This window comes from Myotis myotis, unplaced genomic scaffold (assembly GCF_014108235.1).
Source record: "Myotis myotis isolate mMyoMyo1 unplaced genomic scaffold, mMyoMyo1.p scaffold_m19_p_2, whole genome shotgun sequence".
Lineage (NCBI taxonomy): Eukaryota > Metazoa > Chordata > Mammalia > Chiroptera > Vespertilionidae > Myotis > Myotis myotis.
In genome coordinates this window covers 76,581,254-76,601,997 of record NW_023416324.1, presented here as the reverse complement: position 1 = coordinate 76,601,997, position 20,744 = coordinate 76,581,254, and the positions used below count along the sequence as shown (strand labels likewise).

The 20,744-nt window shown below is 42.1% G+C and overlaps 1 protein-coding gene across 5 annotated transcripts in view; it reads right to left on the bottom strand.

Annotated features, from left to right (window-relative positions):
- Positions 1-5,161: 5,161 nt before the first annotated feature.
- MBOAT1 (membrane bound O-acyltransferase domain containing 1) overlaps positions 5,162-20,744 on the bottom strand; it is a 113,279-nt gene continuing 97,696 nt past the window's right edge. For 3 of the 5 annotated variants that reach the window (XM_036349743.1, XM_036349744.1, XM_036349745.1), the window contains 3 exons: positions 18,334-18,466; positions 15,142-15,293; positions 5,162-6,519 (listed from right to left, as the gene is read on the bottom strand). In XM_036349743.1, the coding sequence (XP_036205636.1) occupies positions 6,399-6,519; positions 15,142-15,293; positions 18,334-18,466 (406 nt within the window). In that variant the 3' untranslated portion in view covers positions 5,162-6,398. Of the gene's footprint in view, positions 6,520-15,141; positions 15,294-16,343; positions 16,645-18,333; positions 18,467-20,744 lie in introns of those variants that run through there. The other 2 variants (XR_004974056.1, XM_036349746.1) reach the window with 2 other exon arrangements.

Here is a 20,744-nt window from a genome sequence, read left to right as displayed (position 1 = left end):
ATTGCTGAGTAATATTGCATTATGTACTTGTACCACATCTTCTTTATCCATTCATCAGTGGACACTTATGTTGCTACCATATCTTGTCAAATGTAAACAGTGCTGCAATGAACAAAGGGGTACACATATCATTTTGAATTACTGTTTTTAGATTTTTTTCAGATAAATATCCAGAAGTGGAATTGCTGGGTTATATTGAAGTTCTATTTTTAATTTTTGAGATAACGCCATACTGGTTTTCACAGTGGCTGCACCAATTTACAATCCCATCAGTAGTGTATCAGGGTTCCCTTTTCTCTACATCTTCACCAATATTTGTTATTTGTTGACTTATTGATGATAGCTATTCGTTATAACAGGTGTGAAGTGATATCTCATGGTTTTAATTTGCATTTCCCTTATGATTAGATGTTGAGCATCTTATGTCTGTTTTATGTCAGTACAGCCTTGTAATGTAGTTTGATATCAGGTAGTATGATACCTCCAACTTTGTTCTTTCTCAAGATTGCTTTGAGTATTCAGGGTCATTTGTGGCTTCATATAAATTTTAGGATCATTTGTTCTAGATCCGTGAAAAATGCCATCGGAATCTTAATAGGGATTGAATTGAATCTGTAGATTACTTTAAATATTACATACATTTTAATGATATTAATTCTTCTTATTAATGAGCACAGTATATCCTTCCATTTATTTGTATATTCTTCATTTTCTTTCTTCAATGTTTTATAGTTTTCTGAGTACAGGTCTTTTAATTCCTTGGTTACATTTATTCCTAGGCATTTTTTTTTTTCTGTAATTGTACATGGGATTGTTTCTTAAATTCTCTGACAGTTGTTATCTATAATAATAAAAGGGTAATATGCTAATTAGACCAATGTCCTTCCAGTCAAAGCTGGGGTCAGAGGGAAGCCAGCCTGGGTCCCGGGTGCCAGTCGGTGGCCAGAGGGAAGCCAGTTCGAGTTCTGGGTGCCTGCGGGTGGCTGGAGGGAAGCCAGCCTGGGCCCTAGATGCTGACGGGTGGCTGGAGGGAAGCAAGCCCAGGTCCCGGTGCCAGAGGAAAGCTGGTGCCAGCAGCCAGGGGAAGGAAGGCCTACTCTTGCACAAATTTTGTGCATTGGGCCTCTAGTTGATGTGTAAAATGCAACCAATTTCAAATATTTGTATTCTATTTTACTGAATTCATTTATTAGTTCAAATAGTTGGTGGAATCTTTAGGGTTCTCTATAGATAGTATCATGTCATCTGCAAATGATAACAGTTTTATTTCTTCCTTTCCAATCCAGATGGCTTTTATTTCTTTTTCTAAAGGGTGTCCCAAAATTCACGCAAGAAGTAATTTTGATAGAAAACACAGGTTTATAATTAAAAATTGTAAATTTTTTATTGATTCATAAAGTATATAGTATAGGGTTATGTATGGAATAGCATATCGGGTAAATGGCCTCCACGGCTTTGCTGGCACATACGCACTCTTAGGTTGAAATTTTCCATGACTGTTTTGCATAAATGTGGCTGAATTTCATTGATACAATGCTCAATTTCCTCCTTCATGTTATTTAACACCGTTGGACTTTTTTCTTTAGGGTTTTTTGAAGTCTAAGGTTTATGCCAACAAGCCCACGACCACCCACGCCTTTATGATTGCCGTGGCTAGGACTTCCCGTACTATGTTAAATAAAAGTGGTGAAAATGAGCATCCTTTTTTAAAAAAATTTCTTTATTGATTAAGGTATTACATATGTGTCCTTATGCTCCCATTATATCTCTGACCCTCCCACTCATGCCCTCACCCCCCTGTTGTCTGTGTCCATTGGTTAGGCTTATATGTATGTATACAAGTCCTTTGGTTGATCTCTCCCCCATACCCTCACCCTCCCCTACCTTCCCTCTGAGATTTGACAGTCTGATCAGAGCATTCTTTTCTTGTTCCTGATCTGAAAGTAAAAGCTTTCATCTCTTCACCATTGAATATGATGTTAGCTGTAAGTTTGTCATATATGGCCTTCATTATATTGAGGTATGTTCCTTCTATCCCCACTTTGTTGAGAGTTTTTATCATAAATGGATGTTGGATTTTATCAAATGTTTTGTCTCCTCATTTTGGCCAACTCCCTATGCTTGTTTTTATGTGTCTTGGCAGAATGACTTTATGTCACTCACTCCATCTCCCTGGTCCCCTGAGCTGGGTGCTCCAGGAGTGTCCCTTGTGTGGGTTGTGCGTGCCTTCCTGTTGTAGCTAAGCCTCGATTGCCATGGGCATGTCAGTGGGTGGGACTGATCCTTAGGCTGGCTGGCTGGCTGTGAAGGCTGGCCTCTCGAATAAGCTGTTGTGTGGACTCTGACCCCACAGTGTAGGAGTCACTTTAGTGGAACTCTGATGCCAGAGGAGCCTGCTCCTCAGGTGTGTCCTTTGTGGAGCTGGTTGGATGGCTCTCTGGCGTGGTATGAAGCAGGCTACCAGGTGTGTTGATTCTGCAGCCTCCTGAAAGGGACTCTGGTGCAAGCCAATGCTGGCCGCCATGTGTGCCCGGCTGGGGGCCACCTGGTTGGAGCTACAAAGTGATTTCAGGTGGGTTGCCGCGTGTGCTGAGCTTGGAGGCATGAGAGGAGCCATGCTGAGAACGGAGGCCAGCTGCCGCCAACCGCCACATGTGCCAGGCTTGTGGCCACTTAATGGAAGCCACCTTCCAAGCCAATACTGCCCACAGCTGGGGCTACGTGATGCACTTTACAGTGCTAATTGAGACTGGCTGCCACTGGCACTGGCTTGGGGCCACTTAGCAAGAGGCACAGGCCACCCTGAGGTCGGCCCTGCTTGTTTGGGGTTTGTGGACGGGCCTTTGAGGGGTTTTAGGAAAGTCAGGCCGTTTGACAGCAACTGCGTTCGCTGATCCTGATGTGTTGCCAGGCCAGCATCCAATTTCAGGACAAGGGCAGGCTTGACTCTAAAAGTACTGGGCATGAGTCCCAGGCACGAGGCTGAGGAGCAGCCTGTTGCTCTCCTGGGTAACCTGCAGACACCATGAGACAGCAGTGACCTTACAGGAAAGCAAGGATATGCCCATCAGCCACTGAGCCTGATGCTAGGGCGCTCCGGGCATCCCTACGGCACACGCACTGGATCGTGTCTTTCCGATCTCACTGTGAGCACTTCGATGGCACAGAATGAGCCTTTGCATCTTTTACCTGCACCGTCTAACAGAGTGCCAGCCCCATGCCAGCCATGGCAACATTTGATAGATAAGTGAATGCATTAATTAATGGCACGGACCAGGACCAGGGCAGTTCCGAATATGTAAACTGACTGTCTGAGTGGTTATTTCACATAATGTGCTTTCACAATTCCCTAAAAAACACAAGCCTTTCTTTCAAAAACTAATTCTGAAAAGCAGAAAAGATTCCCAGTGCAAAAATGACTCCAGCAAAACTGTCAAGTGCAATGACGCATTCAGTTAATTCATTCAACCCCATCATTCATCGGCGAACAGGCACTGAATCTTCATCACAGCCAAGCACTACGCCAAGGGTAGAGAGAAGAAGGGAAATAAGATGTGATGCCTCAAAGGGCTGGCATCAATCCATTTTTTAAAATGGTCCTCTGTGGTCCCAAGGCGCGCCAGGGAGGAGGAGGGCTGCCGGGGAAGGCCGCTGCTCACCCCGGAGCGGGCACAGCACTGGGGGGCACAGCCCCCATCCCGGACACCCCCCTCCCAGCTCCTCCTCCACCTCCCAGTTTCTGCCTTGTCCTCACTTAACCAGAATCTCAGACTGAATTATTTATTGCTTTTCACATCTACCAAATAATGTTTCTGTGCCCTATGGTTACCTTAAGCAGAAAAACAAACAAAAAACACCACAAACAAACAAACAAAAAAAACCAAGAACAAAAACCACTAAAATAAAATATTGTAAAACTAGCTTTTTCAAAAACAGAACTAGAAATGTATTTCTTTCAAACCAAAATCTCATCGGGTTAATAAATGCATATGTATTAAATGATTATTATGTGTAGGACAGCTTGGATCTCTAAGGCAATAAAAACAGCCCCAACCTTCTATCTGCATTCACTTACTTATCAAACTTTGACTCTAAATGAACATGATTTTCTATGGGTAAATGTTCTCAGTTGCGGGGAAGGTGCTAATCACTTTCTGCACGTTGTCCCTTTAGGACTGAATAAAGCCTCTCACAGTGAGAAAAGCGTGCCAGGTGTCAGGCCCGGGAGTCAGTCTGACATGCAGCTTCGAGAAGCCCAGATTCCAAAGGCCTGGCTTCCACTCCATTCCGTAAAGAATATCTGACTCTGGGTGGTCACCAGGGGAACCAAAGTCCCAGTCTCCCCAGGACTGAGGGGCCAGCAGAGTCCCTGGCAAAGCAGGAAGACTGGTCACTCCAGTGGTCACCTCTTTTCTCACTACCCAAGTTCTCTCAGAACTGACGATGCTTAAATTCAGTGAAACCTGGTCATAAATCATACTGCGAGTTCATACACTGCACTGTGATACGGATTATTCCATACACTTCATGCCAGTGGGGACAGATGCTATGTTTGCTGGTGTGCAAGCGATGTATTTTTGGTCTTACACCTAAAATATTCCTGTTGGAGAGAGACCCTGACAGATCTTGGGCACCTATACCACCACCCCTTCCCCACTCTCTAATATTCCTCCTGAGACAGCAAAGTAGGGTCACCCCAACATTTCCTGGTAAAATTGGAGTGAGCCTCATACTCTGGCCCAAATGTGCTACTTCTTAACTACCGCTGTTTCACACAGGAGCTAGAGTTCAGGTTCCGGTCCTCTCCCCCAGCACCAGGGCTGTAGAAGCTCTTCAGGGACAAGCACGTTGCTTCACACTTCTCTGCCCTAAGACGGCTGTGGGCTCTACTCAGCTCTACCACTAACTCTGTGACCCTGGAGGCAGCCAGCAAACACCTCCCTGATTCTGCTTCCTCACCTGTAAATCGGGCGCCCATGGCCTGCAACGTTGGCAAACGAAGAGCGGAAATCACACCAAAACCCAAAACCACCCAAGTGCCGATGTGTCCAGGTGGCTTTCTGATTTACAAAACCTTACGTTGGCTGTGCACATGTGTTAAAACACACACACACTTCAGAATATCAAGTCTCGGCTGATATAAACAAAAAGCAATTCTCTCTTCAGAAATATTTCCTTTATATAACAGTCTTTATTCAGTCACAAACTAATTTTTAGCCATCTGATTTGAACAAATTCTCTCCTCCCAAGGCACTTGATTGAGGGCACAGCATTGTAGCATATAATTCATTATCATCATTATTATTTTCCACAACATTTAATACCCTGTTTCTTTCTCCAGGTAGAATATTACCCAACAGAAATCCCCAGAAGGAGCCACAGCACATTCATATCAAAGACAGAAAACTGCCTCCGTGTTTGCTTTCCTATAGGAAAGTTCAACGAATACAAAGTCAGATCGAATCAGCCCTGAAAGGAAACAGGACAGTCAGCCCCTGGTGGCGGCCATGACCTTTAACACCTCCATGAAATGAGGGAAGAAAAGAGCCAAACATCAGCTTCTTACCAAACTTCTATGTAACTTTAAATCACTCCTTTAAGCCACTATTTCTTTAGAACACATTCTTCTGCCTTCGAGGCTTTGAACTTGGGGCTGATTCCTCAGGGCTGTCCCTGGGCAAGCAGTGGCGCCTGTGAAATGGGAAGAGATCTGGGAACAGCAGCCCCTCCGAGACTCCTGGTGGGCATGTCCAGGCGGCTTTCTGATTGACAATCTTGGCTCAATTCAGAAGAGAAAAGGGAAGAGAGACATCCCTGGGGAAAGGTGCAGCCTACTTCAGGGCAAGGCTGGCTTTTGTTCCCTTCAAGTGTTCACAGTTGGCCCTCCTGGCTCGTACAGTTTTCGGTACCTGAAAAGCAGCCTCCCGACCCTGCGCCTCCGTGGTCTCTGAGTTCAGTTATTGTGTTCGAAACAGTCATGTCCCAAGTCGAAGGATTTGGGGCTTCCCCAGGAACAACTCTATGTGGTATGTTCTGGTTTGATGAACCTATGACAAGTCTCAGCAGTCACCTGCTAACGTCTGGAGCAGATGTCTGGGTGCCAGTGTCCACATGTCAAGGGCTGGAAATCATACCAGGAAAGCAGCCCAGATGGACTGTTGCTGCAACTCTGGCCCATTCACCACTCAAACGTCCTATAAAATATTAAAACAGGTTAACTGGATGTGGCGGATTTAGCGGTACGAAAAGGCTTTATAAAATACTCCCTGAACTTTTATTAAAAAAAAAAAAAAAGATGCATGTAAACATCGCCTCCAAGTCACAGAAGAACCCTGGAACCTTGTTATCTCATCTTCCAATGTTTTGCAGTTTTCCGTATCCAGCTTTCCTTGGGGATATCAGTCTGTTTTTTTCCTATTAACAGAGTTCTGAGGCTGCCTTTGAATATGAGCTTGTGGTCTGATTGGCAGGAACAGTATTATCAGGAGACTGAGGATGTGTAAATAAAAGTACATGGACCTAGGAATAAAAACACAAAAGTTATATTTCAAACAAGGACACGAATAGGAAATGTCACAAGAACGGGATTGCATCACCTGCAGGGTGAAGACGAGGCACTGCTTTCGGAGGACGGGGCATGTTTTAACTCAGGCTCGTCTTGGTCCCCCCCACAGATACTCCCTTTGGCGGAGAGAGGGACAGGGATGGACTGAAACTACAGAACCAGGCAGAGCAAAGCAAGCAGCCCATCTGTGTATAGGCCTGCGTACGATGTCTTGTCAATGTAATAAGACTCCGAGAATGAACCCCACAAAAGCCAGAACTCAAAGTATACGAATGCACAGGACCAAATGCAAGCTCTATACTATTATGTTCCCCACACACAAAGGCAACGGACACTTGAGCCAACGTGCTCTACTCAAGGGCACAGAGTTCTTCTCGGGTGTATTAGGAGCCAGAAGAATCCAAACTTTGAAAACTTACTCCATGACTCCGAAAATAACTTTCATCCAAACGTATAAGAAGCAGGTTTTGCTTCTGATGTTTGTGGACTTTTATTGCATAAGTGTGGTATTCAGCACACTGAGTACAATACAGACAATAAGTACTGGGCATATCAATAAAAGAAAGAAATTAGAAACATGTTACATTTGTACAACTGTTCTATATCCGCTCGGAAAAGTCAGACTTATACTTTCTCCAGTGCTTTTTGAAGAGCAAAGGAAAATAATGTTAAAAAGGGAGGGAAATCCCACAGTTGATCTATGTATCATTCCTCAGCTGTCAGGCATATTCGAATCAGGTAACTTGAGTATCCCCTGAACTTCCCGACCCTTTAGCAAGAGGAATGTCTCCCTGAAAATGTCTACAGAATAGTCAAGAAGCAAACGAATTTTGACTATCACAGAAGCAAACGAACCTTCGTTTATTCTTTTAATGAGGTTGTACTGTTGAGAATGCACCAACGCATTAAGCTAGGGTCTACAAAAAGGCAAAGGCGCTGCCTCTTCTCTTGGGAGTGGAAAACAAGACAAGTACAGGAGTAACAGGAATGTGTTTTTTATGTTCAACAAACTCCTATTGTTGCTATTATTATTGCTCTTATATTCTACCAGCCACTATACAAATACTGTGGTAGGATAATGCCCCTTTAAAGATATCCACACACTAATCCTCGGAATCTGTGAACGTATTGCCTTATATGGCATAAGGGACTTGCAGATGGATCAAGTTCAGGATCTTAAAATGGAGAGATCATTCTGGATTAGTGGGTTGGCCAGTGTAATCCTCTAGTACGAAGTATGCAGGACAAGTCATAGTGAGAAACAGGAGATGTGAGGATGGAATCAGGGGTTGAAGTGATGTACTTTTAAAGACTGGGGAAAGGTTCATGACACAGGCAGCTTCTATAAGCTTCCTTTAGAAATTGTTAAGGGAACAACTTATTTTGTGATTGCATATAAATTTTAGATTTATTTATTCTAGCCCCGCCGGTGTGACTCAGTGGTTGAGTGTCGACCTATGAACCAGGAGGTCACGGTTCCCCGTCAGGGCACATGCCCAGATTCCAGGCTCAATCCCCAGTGGGGGGTGTGCAGTAGGTGGCAGATCCATGATTCTCTCTCATCATTGATGTTTCTCTTTCTCCCTCTCCCTGCCTCTCTGAAATCAACAAAAATATTTATAAAAGAGTATTTGAGTTTTAGAAAAAAGATTTATTCTAGTTCTGTAAAGAATGCCATTGGCTGTTTGATAGAATTTGCATTCTATCTGTCAATTGCTTTAAATGGTATGGACATTGTAAGACTGTTAATTCTTATGGTATGTATCCTTCCATTTACTTGTATCTTCTTCAGTGTCCTATAGTTTTCCTAGGTATTTTTTATGCACTTATACTAGTAAATGGGATGGTTTCCTTAATTTTTCTAATAGTTCATTATTGGTGTATAAAAATGCAACCAATTTCTAATTATTAGTTTTATATCCTGCCATTTTACTAAATTCTTGTATCAGTTCTAGTTTTGTTTTGTGTATGTGTGTGTGGAATTTTAGGGTTGTCTATATATACAGAATGGGGCAAACCTAGGTTTACAGTTATGAGTACAAAAAGTTTATTCTTGTATTGTTTAGAAATTATTGTATTACTTTCTCCTTTTTTCCATTGCTTTCCAGAGAGAGTGGGGGAAAAAGAGGGAGGTGGGAGAGGGAGAGAGAAACATCAGTGTGAGAGTGACACATTGATTTGTTGCCTCCTATACACACCCTGACCAGGAAGGGGAGCAAACCTGCAATCCAGGCGGGTGCCCTTGACCAGGAATCAATCCCATGACCCTTCAGTGCAAGGGCTGACACTCTAACTACTGAGCCCACCAGCCAGGGAGAATTATTGTATGACTTTCCATACAAACATCTGTAAACCTTTTGTCCCACCCTGTAGTATCATGTCATCTGCATATAACGACAGTTTTACTTATTTCTTTCCAATTTGGGTGCCTTTCATTTCTTTTTTCTTGTCTGACTGCTGTGGCTAGCGAGGACTTCTAATACTATGTTGAATGCCTATATTCTAGGATTTTTATGGTGGCAAAAATGGGCATCTTTGTCTTGTTCTTGATCTTAAAGAAAAAGCTTTCAGCTTTTCACCATCGAATATGATATTAGTTATGGATTTGTCAAATATAGCCTTTATTATGTTAAGGTATGTCCTTTGTATCCCCACTTTGCGGAGAGTTTTTTTTTAATCATAAATGCATGTTAGATTATATCAATGGCTTTTTCTTCATCTATTGATATGATCATATGATTTTTACCCTTCATTATGTGTATGAGGTGTGTCATGTTAATTAATTTGCATTATTGAACCAACCTTGCATCCTGGGGACAAATCCCACTTGATCAAAGTGTATAATATGTTTAATGTACTGCTCTATTTGGTTTGTTGAGGATTTTTGCATCAATGTTCATCAGGGAAATTGGCCTATAATATTGTCTTCTTCTTTTATTTTTTTTATTTTTGTAGTATCTGTGTCTGTTTTTGGTATCAGAATAAAGCTGGCCTCATAAAAATACTTCAGGAGCCATCCCTCTTTTTCAAATATTTGGAATATCTTGAGGAGGATAGTTATTAATGCTTCTTTGAATGTTGGGAACAATTTGCCTGTGAAGCCAACCAGTCCAGAACTTTTGTTTGTTGGGAGTTTTTTTCATTGTTGATTAAATGTCTTTACTAGTAATTGGTCTGGTCAGATTTTCTGTTTTCTTCCTGATTCAGCCTTTGAAGATTATATGTTTTTATGAATTTATCCATTTCTTCCAGGTTGTCCAGTTTGTCAGCATATAATTGTTTGTATTTGTAGTATTTCCTTATAATCCTTTCTATTTCTGTGGTGTCAGTTGTCATTTTTCCTCTTTTATTTCTTATTTTATATAGGCCTTCTTTCTGTTTTTTTCTTAATGAGTATGGCTAAGGGTTCTACAATTTTGTTTCTCTTTTCAAAGGCAAGCTTTTGGTTCAGTGATATTTTCTTTTTGAAAATTTGACTATTTTGTTTTTTTTCAATGATCTTGCTTTTAATCCTCACCCAAGGGTATTTTTTCCATTGATTTTTAGAGTGGAAGGGAGAGGGGGGGAGAGAGAGAGAAACATTGATGTGAGAGAGACACATCAATTGGTTGCCTCCCACACACACCCTGACTGGGGCTGGGGATCAAACCTGCAACCAAGGTACGTGCCCTTGACTGGAATAGAACCCACAACCCTTCAGTCCAAGGGCCAATGCTCTAACCACTGAGAAAAACTGGCCAGAGTTCCACTTGATCTTTACAATTTCCTCCTATTTACTTTAGGCTTTGTTTATTCTTTTTCTAGTTCCTTTAGGTATAAGGTTAGATTGTTTATTTGATATTTTCTTGTTTCTTGTTATAGGCCTGTACTGCTATAAATTTCCCTCTTAGACGTACTTTGGCTATGTTCCATCGCAATGTGTGCAGTCATTGTATTTTCATTTTCATCTTAATTATTGAGACTTGTTTTGTGCCTAACACATGGTCTGTCCTGGAAAATGTTCCATGTGCACTCAAAAGAATATATACTCTTCTGCTTTTGGGTGAAGTGTACTAAAAATATCAAGTCCATCTGGTCTGATGTGTCCTTTAAGGCCCCTGTTTCCTTCTTGATATTCTGTCTGGTTGATCTATTAATATGATGATGTCAATGGGGTGTTAACATCCCCTACTACACATTACTGTATTACTAGCAATCTCCATCTTTATGTCTATCAATATTTGCTTTATAATTTAGGTGTTCCTACATTGGGTGCTATAGATGTTTACAAGAATTATATTCTCTTGTTGGATTGTTCCCTTTATCAATATGAAATACCCTTCTTTGTCTCTTGTTACAGCCCTTAATTCGAGGTCTACTTTGGCTGATATATGTATTGCTCCTAGCTCTTTTTTTATTTCCTTTTGTGTGGAATACCTTTATCTTTTCCTTTACTTTCAGTCTTTGTGTGTCTTTTGATCTAAGTGGATCTCTTAGACACCAATGTACGGGTCTTTTTTTTTTTTTCTTACCCATTCAGCCACCCCATATTTTTTATTGTAGCATTTAGTACATTTACATATAAAGTAATTATTTATAGGTATTAATTATTGCCACTTTATTGTTTTCTAATTATTTTTGTAGTTCTTCCCTGTCCCTTTCATATTTTCTTGCTCTTTTCTCTTGTGTTGGTACCTTTTTATGGATTCACTTCTTTTTTTCTTGTATATCTCTTGTAAATTTTTGGTTTTTGCGGTTACCATGTGCTTCCTATAAACCAAGTTATGTTTATAGCAGTCAATTTTAAGTTGATGGTTGCTTATGTCTGAAAACATTCTAAAACCAGTAGTTTTTACCCAACCTATGTATATTCGTTCTTGTCATTATTTTTTACTTCTATTGTGTCTATGTGTTAGTGTGTACCCCTTAATTTATTGTTGTAACTACACATAATCTTCCTACTTTTGTCTTTTAACCTTTGTAATAGCTTTATAGTTGGTTAATCCACTGTTTTACTGTTTGCTTTTGCCAGTGAGAATATTTTTCTCTCTTGTATTTTCTCATCTTTTCTACTTTAAAAAGTCCCTTTATCATTTTTTGTAATACTAATTTATTGGTGATAAAATTCTGTAGTTTTTTCTTGTCTGTGAAATTCTTTATCTCATCTACAATTCAAAATGATAGCCATCCTGGATAGAGTGATCTTGGTTGTAGGTCTTAGCTTTCCATCTCTTTGACCTACAGACTAAGGAATTTAAAGCTGAGATTTGAAGTCACTATAGAATGGGAACTGACCAGACAGAAAAATTAAACACATCTGAAATTTAAGGTTAAGCAGTGAAGGACAGACTGAGACAAGGATATGCATACAACTGTGGCTCACTGCTGAAATTAGCCCCAACGGAGGAAAAGATCTGGGATGCAACCAGCTCCTCCTCCGCTAAAAGACCACGCAGGCTTAATTTCTTTTATAAGATTTAGTGATTCTCTTAAGAGATTCTGAAAACACTTTTTGAAGAGACAATCTATAATAGTTGTTGGTAATATATGACTACTTCAATTCCAATTAATTAAAATGAGATAAAATTGACATTTCATTTTCTCCATCATACTAGCCAGGTTTCAAATGCCATTCAATGGCCACATGTGCTGGTGGTCAATGTATTGGACAGCATTTCTGTCACCGTAGACACGTCTATTAAACAGAGCTGCTCCGGATAAGGAATTTAAGTTATATATACAGGCATACCTCGGAGGCACTATGGGGTCAGTTTGGACCACAGTGAATATTTCAGTAAAGTGAGTCACACAATTTTTTTATTCCCCACTGCATTTAAAAGTTATATTTACAATTGTAGTCTATTAAGTATGTACCTTAATTTAAATATACTTTATTGCTAAAAAAATGCTAACCATCCTCTGAGCCTTCACCAAGTCATAATCTTTTTGCTGGTGGAGGGTCTTACCTTCAATTTATACAATAGGCAATATCTGAGAAGCACAATAAAATGAGGTATGCCTGTGTAAGCTGCTTTGAGAACAAGATAAAACATTAGGTTGAAGCATCTGAAATTGACAAAGTTAACAGAAATGTCAACTTCACCCTAAACAAAAGAGTTTTTGTTTTAATCGTTTAGATTGGTTTCAGAAAGAAGTGGGAATCTACTTAGGAGTCGTCTGGATTGATGATTATTTGACTCTTACCCTAGAGCCCTGCCTAAGTGTAGGAATTAGCAGACTTTCATTGGTTAAGTGTATGTCATCCCAAATAAATCACCACTTAGTGTGATCCCTAAGCAGTAATTTTCTTCCAAAATAATGTGTCCTAAAGAAATGTTTAACTGTACTATTCATCTTGCTGTTAAAGGAACTCAGGTCTAGCACTTATTTGCTGTGTGAGTTTTGTTAAATTACTCACCCTCTCTGAGACTCCACTTCCTCATATGACAAATAGGGATACTGACAACTAACCTTCTCTTCTTAGCTCAACACCCTCTACCTGGGATTGATTCTGTGTTCTGCAAACCCTCGGGTTTCTCGAGTCTTCAGTGCACAGAGCTTCCTCCCAAGGGGGCTTGTCTCTGCTGCCGCCTATGTTTAGAGCAAATCCACAGTGTTCCACCTCACCCACCACCCTCACCCACGCTGTGCCTGCTTCACTCCTACAATGCAGTTTTCAGGACTTAGCTCAAATGCCACTTCCTCCTAAAAGCCACCCTTGAGGCTCAGTCTGAGTCAGATGCCTGTTACTGTTCTCTTAAATCTTTGTACCATTCACTCATTGTGATGTTAGTGTATACTTATAAATTTGTCAATTACCACCTGTCTCTTCCAACAAGCTATCCCCTCCATGAGAGCAGGAACGAGTTCTACATTTTGCTCACCATTTTAGTCCCAGCTTCTAGAACAGTGCCCAGCACACTGTAGGTATTAAATAGCTTTGAGTTGAATACGGGCATTTCTATTATAATATGATACATATATTTTTCCTTGAAAATCTCACATTCAGCAGTATTCTGTTGCTTAAAAAACCTGGGCTTATGGGGGGACACCATATGAGAAGCAGACAACTCAAAACTTATGAGACTTTGTAACCAGAACAAATAGCACCTAAGCCAGCAAACTGGACAGCCCAGGTAGATGCTCAATGGAGCTGCAGGCTGCTGGGGGGGGGGGGGGGGAATAAAACATAGGAGGCAATGAAGGCAAATGCTGGCTGGAGGGCATTGGAACCAGGGGAAGGGAAATGGAGCTGTGAGCCTGTGGGCTGCCCCAGGTGGAACATGGGGGAGGGGAAACCAGCTGAGAGTCAGGATGGTGGGGGGTGCCTCTAGGAGAGGAAGCCCAGGGAAGAGGTGCTCAATTTCAGGTGTCTTAAATAAAGCTGAGTGCCCCCTACCTCTGTAGTGGCTGAAATAAGGGCTCCCCGTCCCCTAGAGATTATCATTCTTTTCCTACTATACTGGTATTTCTTATCTAGAAAAATGTGTATATTAGTAAAACCCAACTCAACTTCCAGGTTACACTCCTATGACCTAATGAGTACTTAGGAACAGTTTTATTGATGAGTGTTGTATAGTTTCCTCTACCTGAAAAAAATCATCCTGTGACACCCATACTGGGTAGTATCTCTGATCATTTCTGACCAGTGAATCAACCACAGAAAACACCCAACTTACAAATAAGGCATGTTTGCATTGCTTATTTCTAAGTCACTTTTCTGACCATAGCTATGCTCCAAAGCTACTCTACAAAAGCCTGTGCAAACCATTACATAAATACAAGTTACCATTTACTGAAAACAAACTATATGCCAGGCACCCACGAGTCCTTCCCACATCTGCCTAGTTCAGTCCTAACAAAGGTGCCTTGAGGTGGATTCTATCCTTAGCCTCATTTTACAGTTGAGAAAATAAAAGGTGAAAGAGGTTAGAAACTTGCCAGAGGTCACACAACCACCATTGTGGAAGTAGTGGAGAAATGCAACTAATTCAACATAAGCACGAAACTAGGAGAGTGAGCAAGAGTGAACAACCTCTTCCCCAAATGCCTCTTGTCTCTGGTGTGAACCTTCCCCTCCATCCTAAATTCCACCTACTCCCCTCCACGTGTACCACGTGCCACATAAGTCCCACGCGCATCCAACAGAACTGCCGTCTCCCAGGACACAGCCTCCTGCGGGCCACTCAGATCAGCCGCTCCCAGCATGGGCAGCGCCCCCGCATCTGCCACTTGTCCTGCTCTCAGAATGGCCCACAGTCTCCAACACAGCCTCGCCCCAGGAAAAAGAGGCTAAGGCAGCAGCTTCATCCTCTGAGTAACTTAGGTCCATTCCTTCAAAGTCCACTACCATAAGCGGCCCTTAATTGTGTTACAAATGGCGGAAGGACTTGCGTCAGCTTTGCTAATGTACTGTTGTTTGTGAGTTGGGATTTCTAGGATGACCATGTCCACTCAAATCTTTCTATGGCCTTTTTTAGGAATTGAAGCCATATTTAGAAATTGTTAGTACCGGTTGATTCAATTTACTGAGTCCTGTGTCAAACACAGAGAAAACACATGTTTACTGAACAGCGGCTGAGAACGCGGGAACTTACCTGTATAAACTGATGGTGGGTTCAACTGCCAACATGACAAAGGGCGCCACTGTGTAGGAGACGGCCAGCTGAGTGGCAGCCCAGGTGGCCACGTCATAAGCAACCTTGAGGACTTTCGAAGAAAGGAAGTAATGTCTACAGTTGTTCCTCACCTGCCAGGCAAAGGGGAAGGTAAAAAATAAAACACAACTGAGACTCTGTGCAAGCAGGTGCACCTTAGGAACATAAGGTCTCGGAAACACCGACCGTCTGAGTTCTATTTTCAACTAAAAATACCATCGTGGTATTTACAATTATTTAAAGAACTAAGCAAAAGCAATTTTTTCTTTTTTAACATCTCCCAGGGAAAAGCACTATTTAAAAAGTTGGCACATATCCTTCCAGACTTATTCTATTCATATATACTCACTTTATATTTTCAATGGCATCAATTTAATCTTTCGCCCTAGCTGGTTTGACTCAGTGGATAGAGCATTGGCCTCAGGACTGAAGGGTCCCCGGTTCAATTCCAGTCAAGGGCATATGCCTGGGTTTCAGGCTTGATCCCCAGTGGAGGGGGGTGGGAGGGCGTGCAGGAGGCAGCCAATCAATGATGCTCTCTCATCATTGATGTTTCTCTCTCTCTCTCTCTCTCTCTCTCTCTCTCTCTCTCTCTCTCTCCCTCCCTCCCTCCCTCCCTCCCTCTCCCTTCCTCTCTGAAATCAATAAAAATATATTTAAAAAAAATAATCTTTCGTTTGCTTTTTTTATAAAGATTTTTAAATTTATTGTTATAGAGAGTAAGGAAGAGAATCATCGATAGGCTGCCTCCTGCACACCCCCTACCAGGAATCAAGCCTGTAACCCGGGCATGTTCCCTAACTGGGAGTCAAACTGCTGATCTTTTGGTGCCGGGGTCGATGCTCAACCAACGGAGCCACAGCGGCCAGTACTTAATAGGTCATGATGTGATGTTTTTTCTTTCATATCAGTAAGTATTAATCCCCAATACAATTATAAGTTAATAATGGAAAAGTTAGCTTGGGTCCCACCCCCCTGCTGTAGCGAACAATTCTGTGATGCTACCCTCGTAAACAAATCTCTGCAGTGTTTCCTAATTATTTCCTTTGAATAACAGTAATAAAGTAACATTAGCATTAATGATAAGAGCAGCTCCCATTTACTGAGTGCTTACTGCATGCCAAGCTTGTGTTAATGCTTACCCGTATGATTCTCTCGGCAAGCCTATCATGTGAGCATCATTATACCCTTTTGACAGACAGGGAAACTAAGAAATTCTTTGAAATGGACAATGCTGGGTCAAAAGATATACTCATGTGGAGGTCTTCTGACACATGTGACTAGATTTGCTCCAGAAAGACACCTCATCTCCAGATCCGAGAAGCAAAGGCAGAGCTGAAACCAAGGCTGGCTTATTGGTAGGTCAGCCCCAAAGCAGGGTGGCTGGTGAGTGGACTCCTCTCCTCATTCTGGGTTCCTCCGGGATAGAAGCCAGAGGTCCGTCTATGGTGGGGGCAGCGTGGGCAAGCATGTAGGAGATTATATTCCCAAGTCTAAGACACTTCATACCTATTTGATTATATTCTGTTTGGGGGACAAAAAAAGGACAGGGGGGGGAATACTCTTCTACGAACCCTCTCTGCTCCAACTCCACCTTACTAATTTGTACAAAATGTTTCCAGGCCACCCCCCAAAAAAAGTTTTACATCAATCAATGCTTTTATCCCAGTTGAGATCAATTAAACCAAAGACACTTTAAGAAATAATACTCTGAATAAATTAACAAACAAAACTCTATCCTTTGTTTCTTAGTTTGTCCTGCTCTCTGTTTTCTTTTTTTTTTTTTTTCTTTTTTTTTTAATATATTTTATTGATTTTTTACAGAGAGGAAGGGAGAGAGATAGAGAGTTAGAAACATCGATGAGAGAGAAACATCGATCAGCTGCCTCCTGCACATCTCCTACTGGGGATGTGCCCGCAACCCAGGTACATGCCCTTGACCGGAATCGAACCTGGGACCTTTCAGTCCGCAGGCCGACGCTCTATCCACTGAGCCAAACCGGTTTCGGCCCTGCTCTCTGTTTTCAATGTTCTTTTATAATCCAAGTGTAGGTATATAAATTGGAGAACAGAAAATGCCTTCCCTGGTTTCTATGCACAAATATGTACAATATATATTTAATTTTTAAAGTGTGCTAATCAGCATGAGTGGTAATCAGTTATCCATATTGTTTACACATATATCCCAACAAACCTTCATCTAACTAAAAATTCCATTGGGAGAGGGGGGAACCTCTTGTTTTTGCTCACTACAGTACCTTAGCACCTAGAACACTGAAGTAGGGCTCCTAAAATATTCATAGAACAGATACATTAAAGAATAAGTGAATAGCTTATACAGTTCAACAAATGTCATTTAAAGCTGTCGGCACATGAACAAGAAAGGCCACAATCATTATCATAGGCTGAAATAAAATAAATATAAAACTCAGTATCTGATAATTAGAGCATATTGAATTGCAGTTACTTATTTCATATTCATCTCATTCTTTGAGAGAAGGCTTATTTTTATTCCTTTATTATCCTGCTCTACTGCCAGCAAAATGTAGAACTGTCTAGGGACAAACTTCTCAAAAAACCTAGAGAACCAAATTTATAAAATCCAAAGGATTTTACACAAACTAATTCAATTGGATCAGCCATGAGAGTTTGGAGCAATCTCCAACAGAACACAGTTCCTGTGGCTGTGATTTTACTGGCTGCTCACAGACTGAATTATTTCTGGGCTTAGGATAATGAAATGAGAAATGAAGTGAAGTATAAGTAAAATGAAGTGTTACAAAGCTACATTAATTAATAATCATTGTCACCTGTGAATAGTAGATTGCATATGTTCACAGCCTTTAATGATTAAAAATGTTTTCATGTCTTAAGTTACTAAACAGTGCTCCTAAAATTCCTTTTCTTTTGTAAACACACTCTGTAAATAATGTGAAAATAAAATGATAAACCATTTGATGACCACAACCTCCTAGATACTGAAGTATTTCTCTAATGGAAAGACTTCTGTTTGATTTTTTTTTTCAAAACATCACTCCTACCCTCTCATCCCCCGACTCCTAATAGGACTAAATGACAACATACAGGCATTACATTCCTAAGGAAAAGACCCCACAATCAAAGCAATCTTACCGTCCTGGCTGCTACTGTGACGAGGATTCCAGTTAAGAAGGTGAAATAGTACCCAGGGTAGACACCATGCCACAGGGCAGACAGGATGAAGGTGAACACTGTGGGGTACCAAGGGACACGCTCGTAGCACACTCTGTGAAGAGAGGCAGGCACAACCAGCCACAGGTCAAACAAACCAGAAACCTCCAGCTACACTGGCATCTTTTCGAATCAGACTTTACAGAAATCAATTGCTCCATTCCTGACGACCTGCCTGCCTAATCCTATTCAGGGATTTGCAATGCAGTCTAAGCAGCCTGAACTCGAGTTTTCTTGAACACTATCAGGTAGGCAATTCACATGAACTTTTAACCTCCACAGAAGTACATGATCTGATCCCATTATTCTATCCTATATAATAAAAGGGTAATATGCAAATAGACCGAATGGCAGAACCAATCAAAGCATAATATGCTAATGATATGCTAAGAATGCTCAACAACTTTCTATGACAGGCACTGATCAGCAGGGGGCAGACAGTCAACTGGTCAACCAGTCGCTATGCTGTGCACTGACCACCAGGAGGCAGATGCTCTGACTGCTAGGTTAGCTTGCTGCTGGAGTCCGGCCGATCAGGACTGAGTGAGATGGACTGGACATGCCCTGGGAGCCCTCCTGTGATCCCTCCTCGGCCTGATCATGCACTGGTAGGGTCCCTCAGCCTGGCCTGTGCCCTCTCGAAATCCAGAACCCCTCAGGGGATGTCGGAGAGCCGGTTTCAGCCCGATCCCACAGGCCGCTCCCCTTGTGAGGGCACCAGACACAGGGCTCATGGCTGGAGAGCCTCTCCCGATCGGGACTGATTGGACGTGAGCCCGCAGCAAGCACAGTGGGGTTGGGATGAGCAAAGCAGCAGGTAGGAGCTGCAGGTGGTGTTGGACTATGGGTTTTGGCCCAATCCTTGCAGGCCACCCAGAGCAGTGATGGCGAACCTTTTGAGCTTGGCATGTCAGCATTTTGAAAAACCCTAACTTAACTCTGGGGCCATGTCACATATAGAAATTTTTTTATATTTGCAACCATAGTAAAACAATGACTTATATTTTTGATATTTATTTTATATATTTAAATGCCATTTAACAAAGAAAAATCAACCAAAAAAATGAGTTTGCGTGTCACCTCTGACACGCGTGTCATAGGTTCTCCATCACTGACCCAGAGGGACCCCACCCTAGTGCACCGGGCCTCTAATAATAGGGTGATATGCAAATTGGCCAAGACGCCATCACAGTAACAACCGATCAGTAGGCTAGGTGCACAGCAGGCGCGGGTGGGCAAGGACTTGCAGCGTGTGTGCCGGCGGTCCTGAGGCACACAGTGGTCCACAGGCCTCCGCCATGGCCCGCTGGGGGCAGAGCTGAGGCAGGGGTCTCCGTGCACCTGCACTGGGGTCCGCAGGCCTCTGCCGCGGCCTGGCCAGGGGTTCCGCAGGCCTCCCCCAGCTCCGGCCTGCCTCTTTGGGGTAATCCATCAAGAAGCCCCGGGTGGGTGGGCAGGGCCTACCTCTCTGGGGAGATGGCTCGCAGGGATCCTGCACTGTGACAGGGCACAGGCCAGGCTGGGGGACCCCGCCCCAAGTGCACGAATTTCGTGCAGCAGGCCACTAGTATCTAATAAAAATCCAAGTGGTCAGGCTCTGGTCAGCCACTGCCACCAATGATCTAATCTACCAGGAATAATTATGAATAAATAAGTGCCATTGGCACTAAATACCTTGGAATCAGGATATGGTTCGTTAGAAGCGGATATCCTCATTTAGTGTAAATTAATTTACCTTTTCAGCCTAGCCCCTGTGCCATAACCAGCTCTGCAACCTTTTTCACCTCATTTGGGAATGACTCCAGCCCAAAATCGGTTGTAGGGCCTTTCAGTTCTCACTGTGCCCACTGGATTTCAATCCATGAAGCTGCCTTAAAGAGTGATAGTGTGTGGATTGAGAAATTGTCAGCAAAACACCCTGGAGAGCGTTGGCGTCTTTGTTGATTATTAACACAGAATAGCAGGGGACTTTCTCCCAAGCTCAGTCTGAGAACTGCCAATGCACTGAAAGGGGGCCACTGCAAGGCTTAATACATGAGAGGACCCAAATGGAACATAAAATAGAAACTCAAACAGCTAACACCAATCCTGCACTATATGGATTGTCAAAGGTAACTGGTTTAAACCCAAACTAAGGATATGGCTCCCGCTTCATGGAAAAACAATGCATTTGGGGAGAAAAACAGGACTGGGACCCCATTTGTATAATGTTTCTTTTTAAAATGAAGAATAGTTTGCACAGGTACTTGTTTCTTACCCTCTTTATCTTTTTTATAAATCAAATCATTTTTTTCATTTTTTATGTGCATGCATATATGTTCAGTCATCTTAAA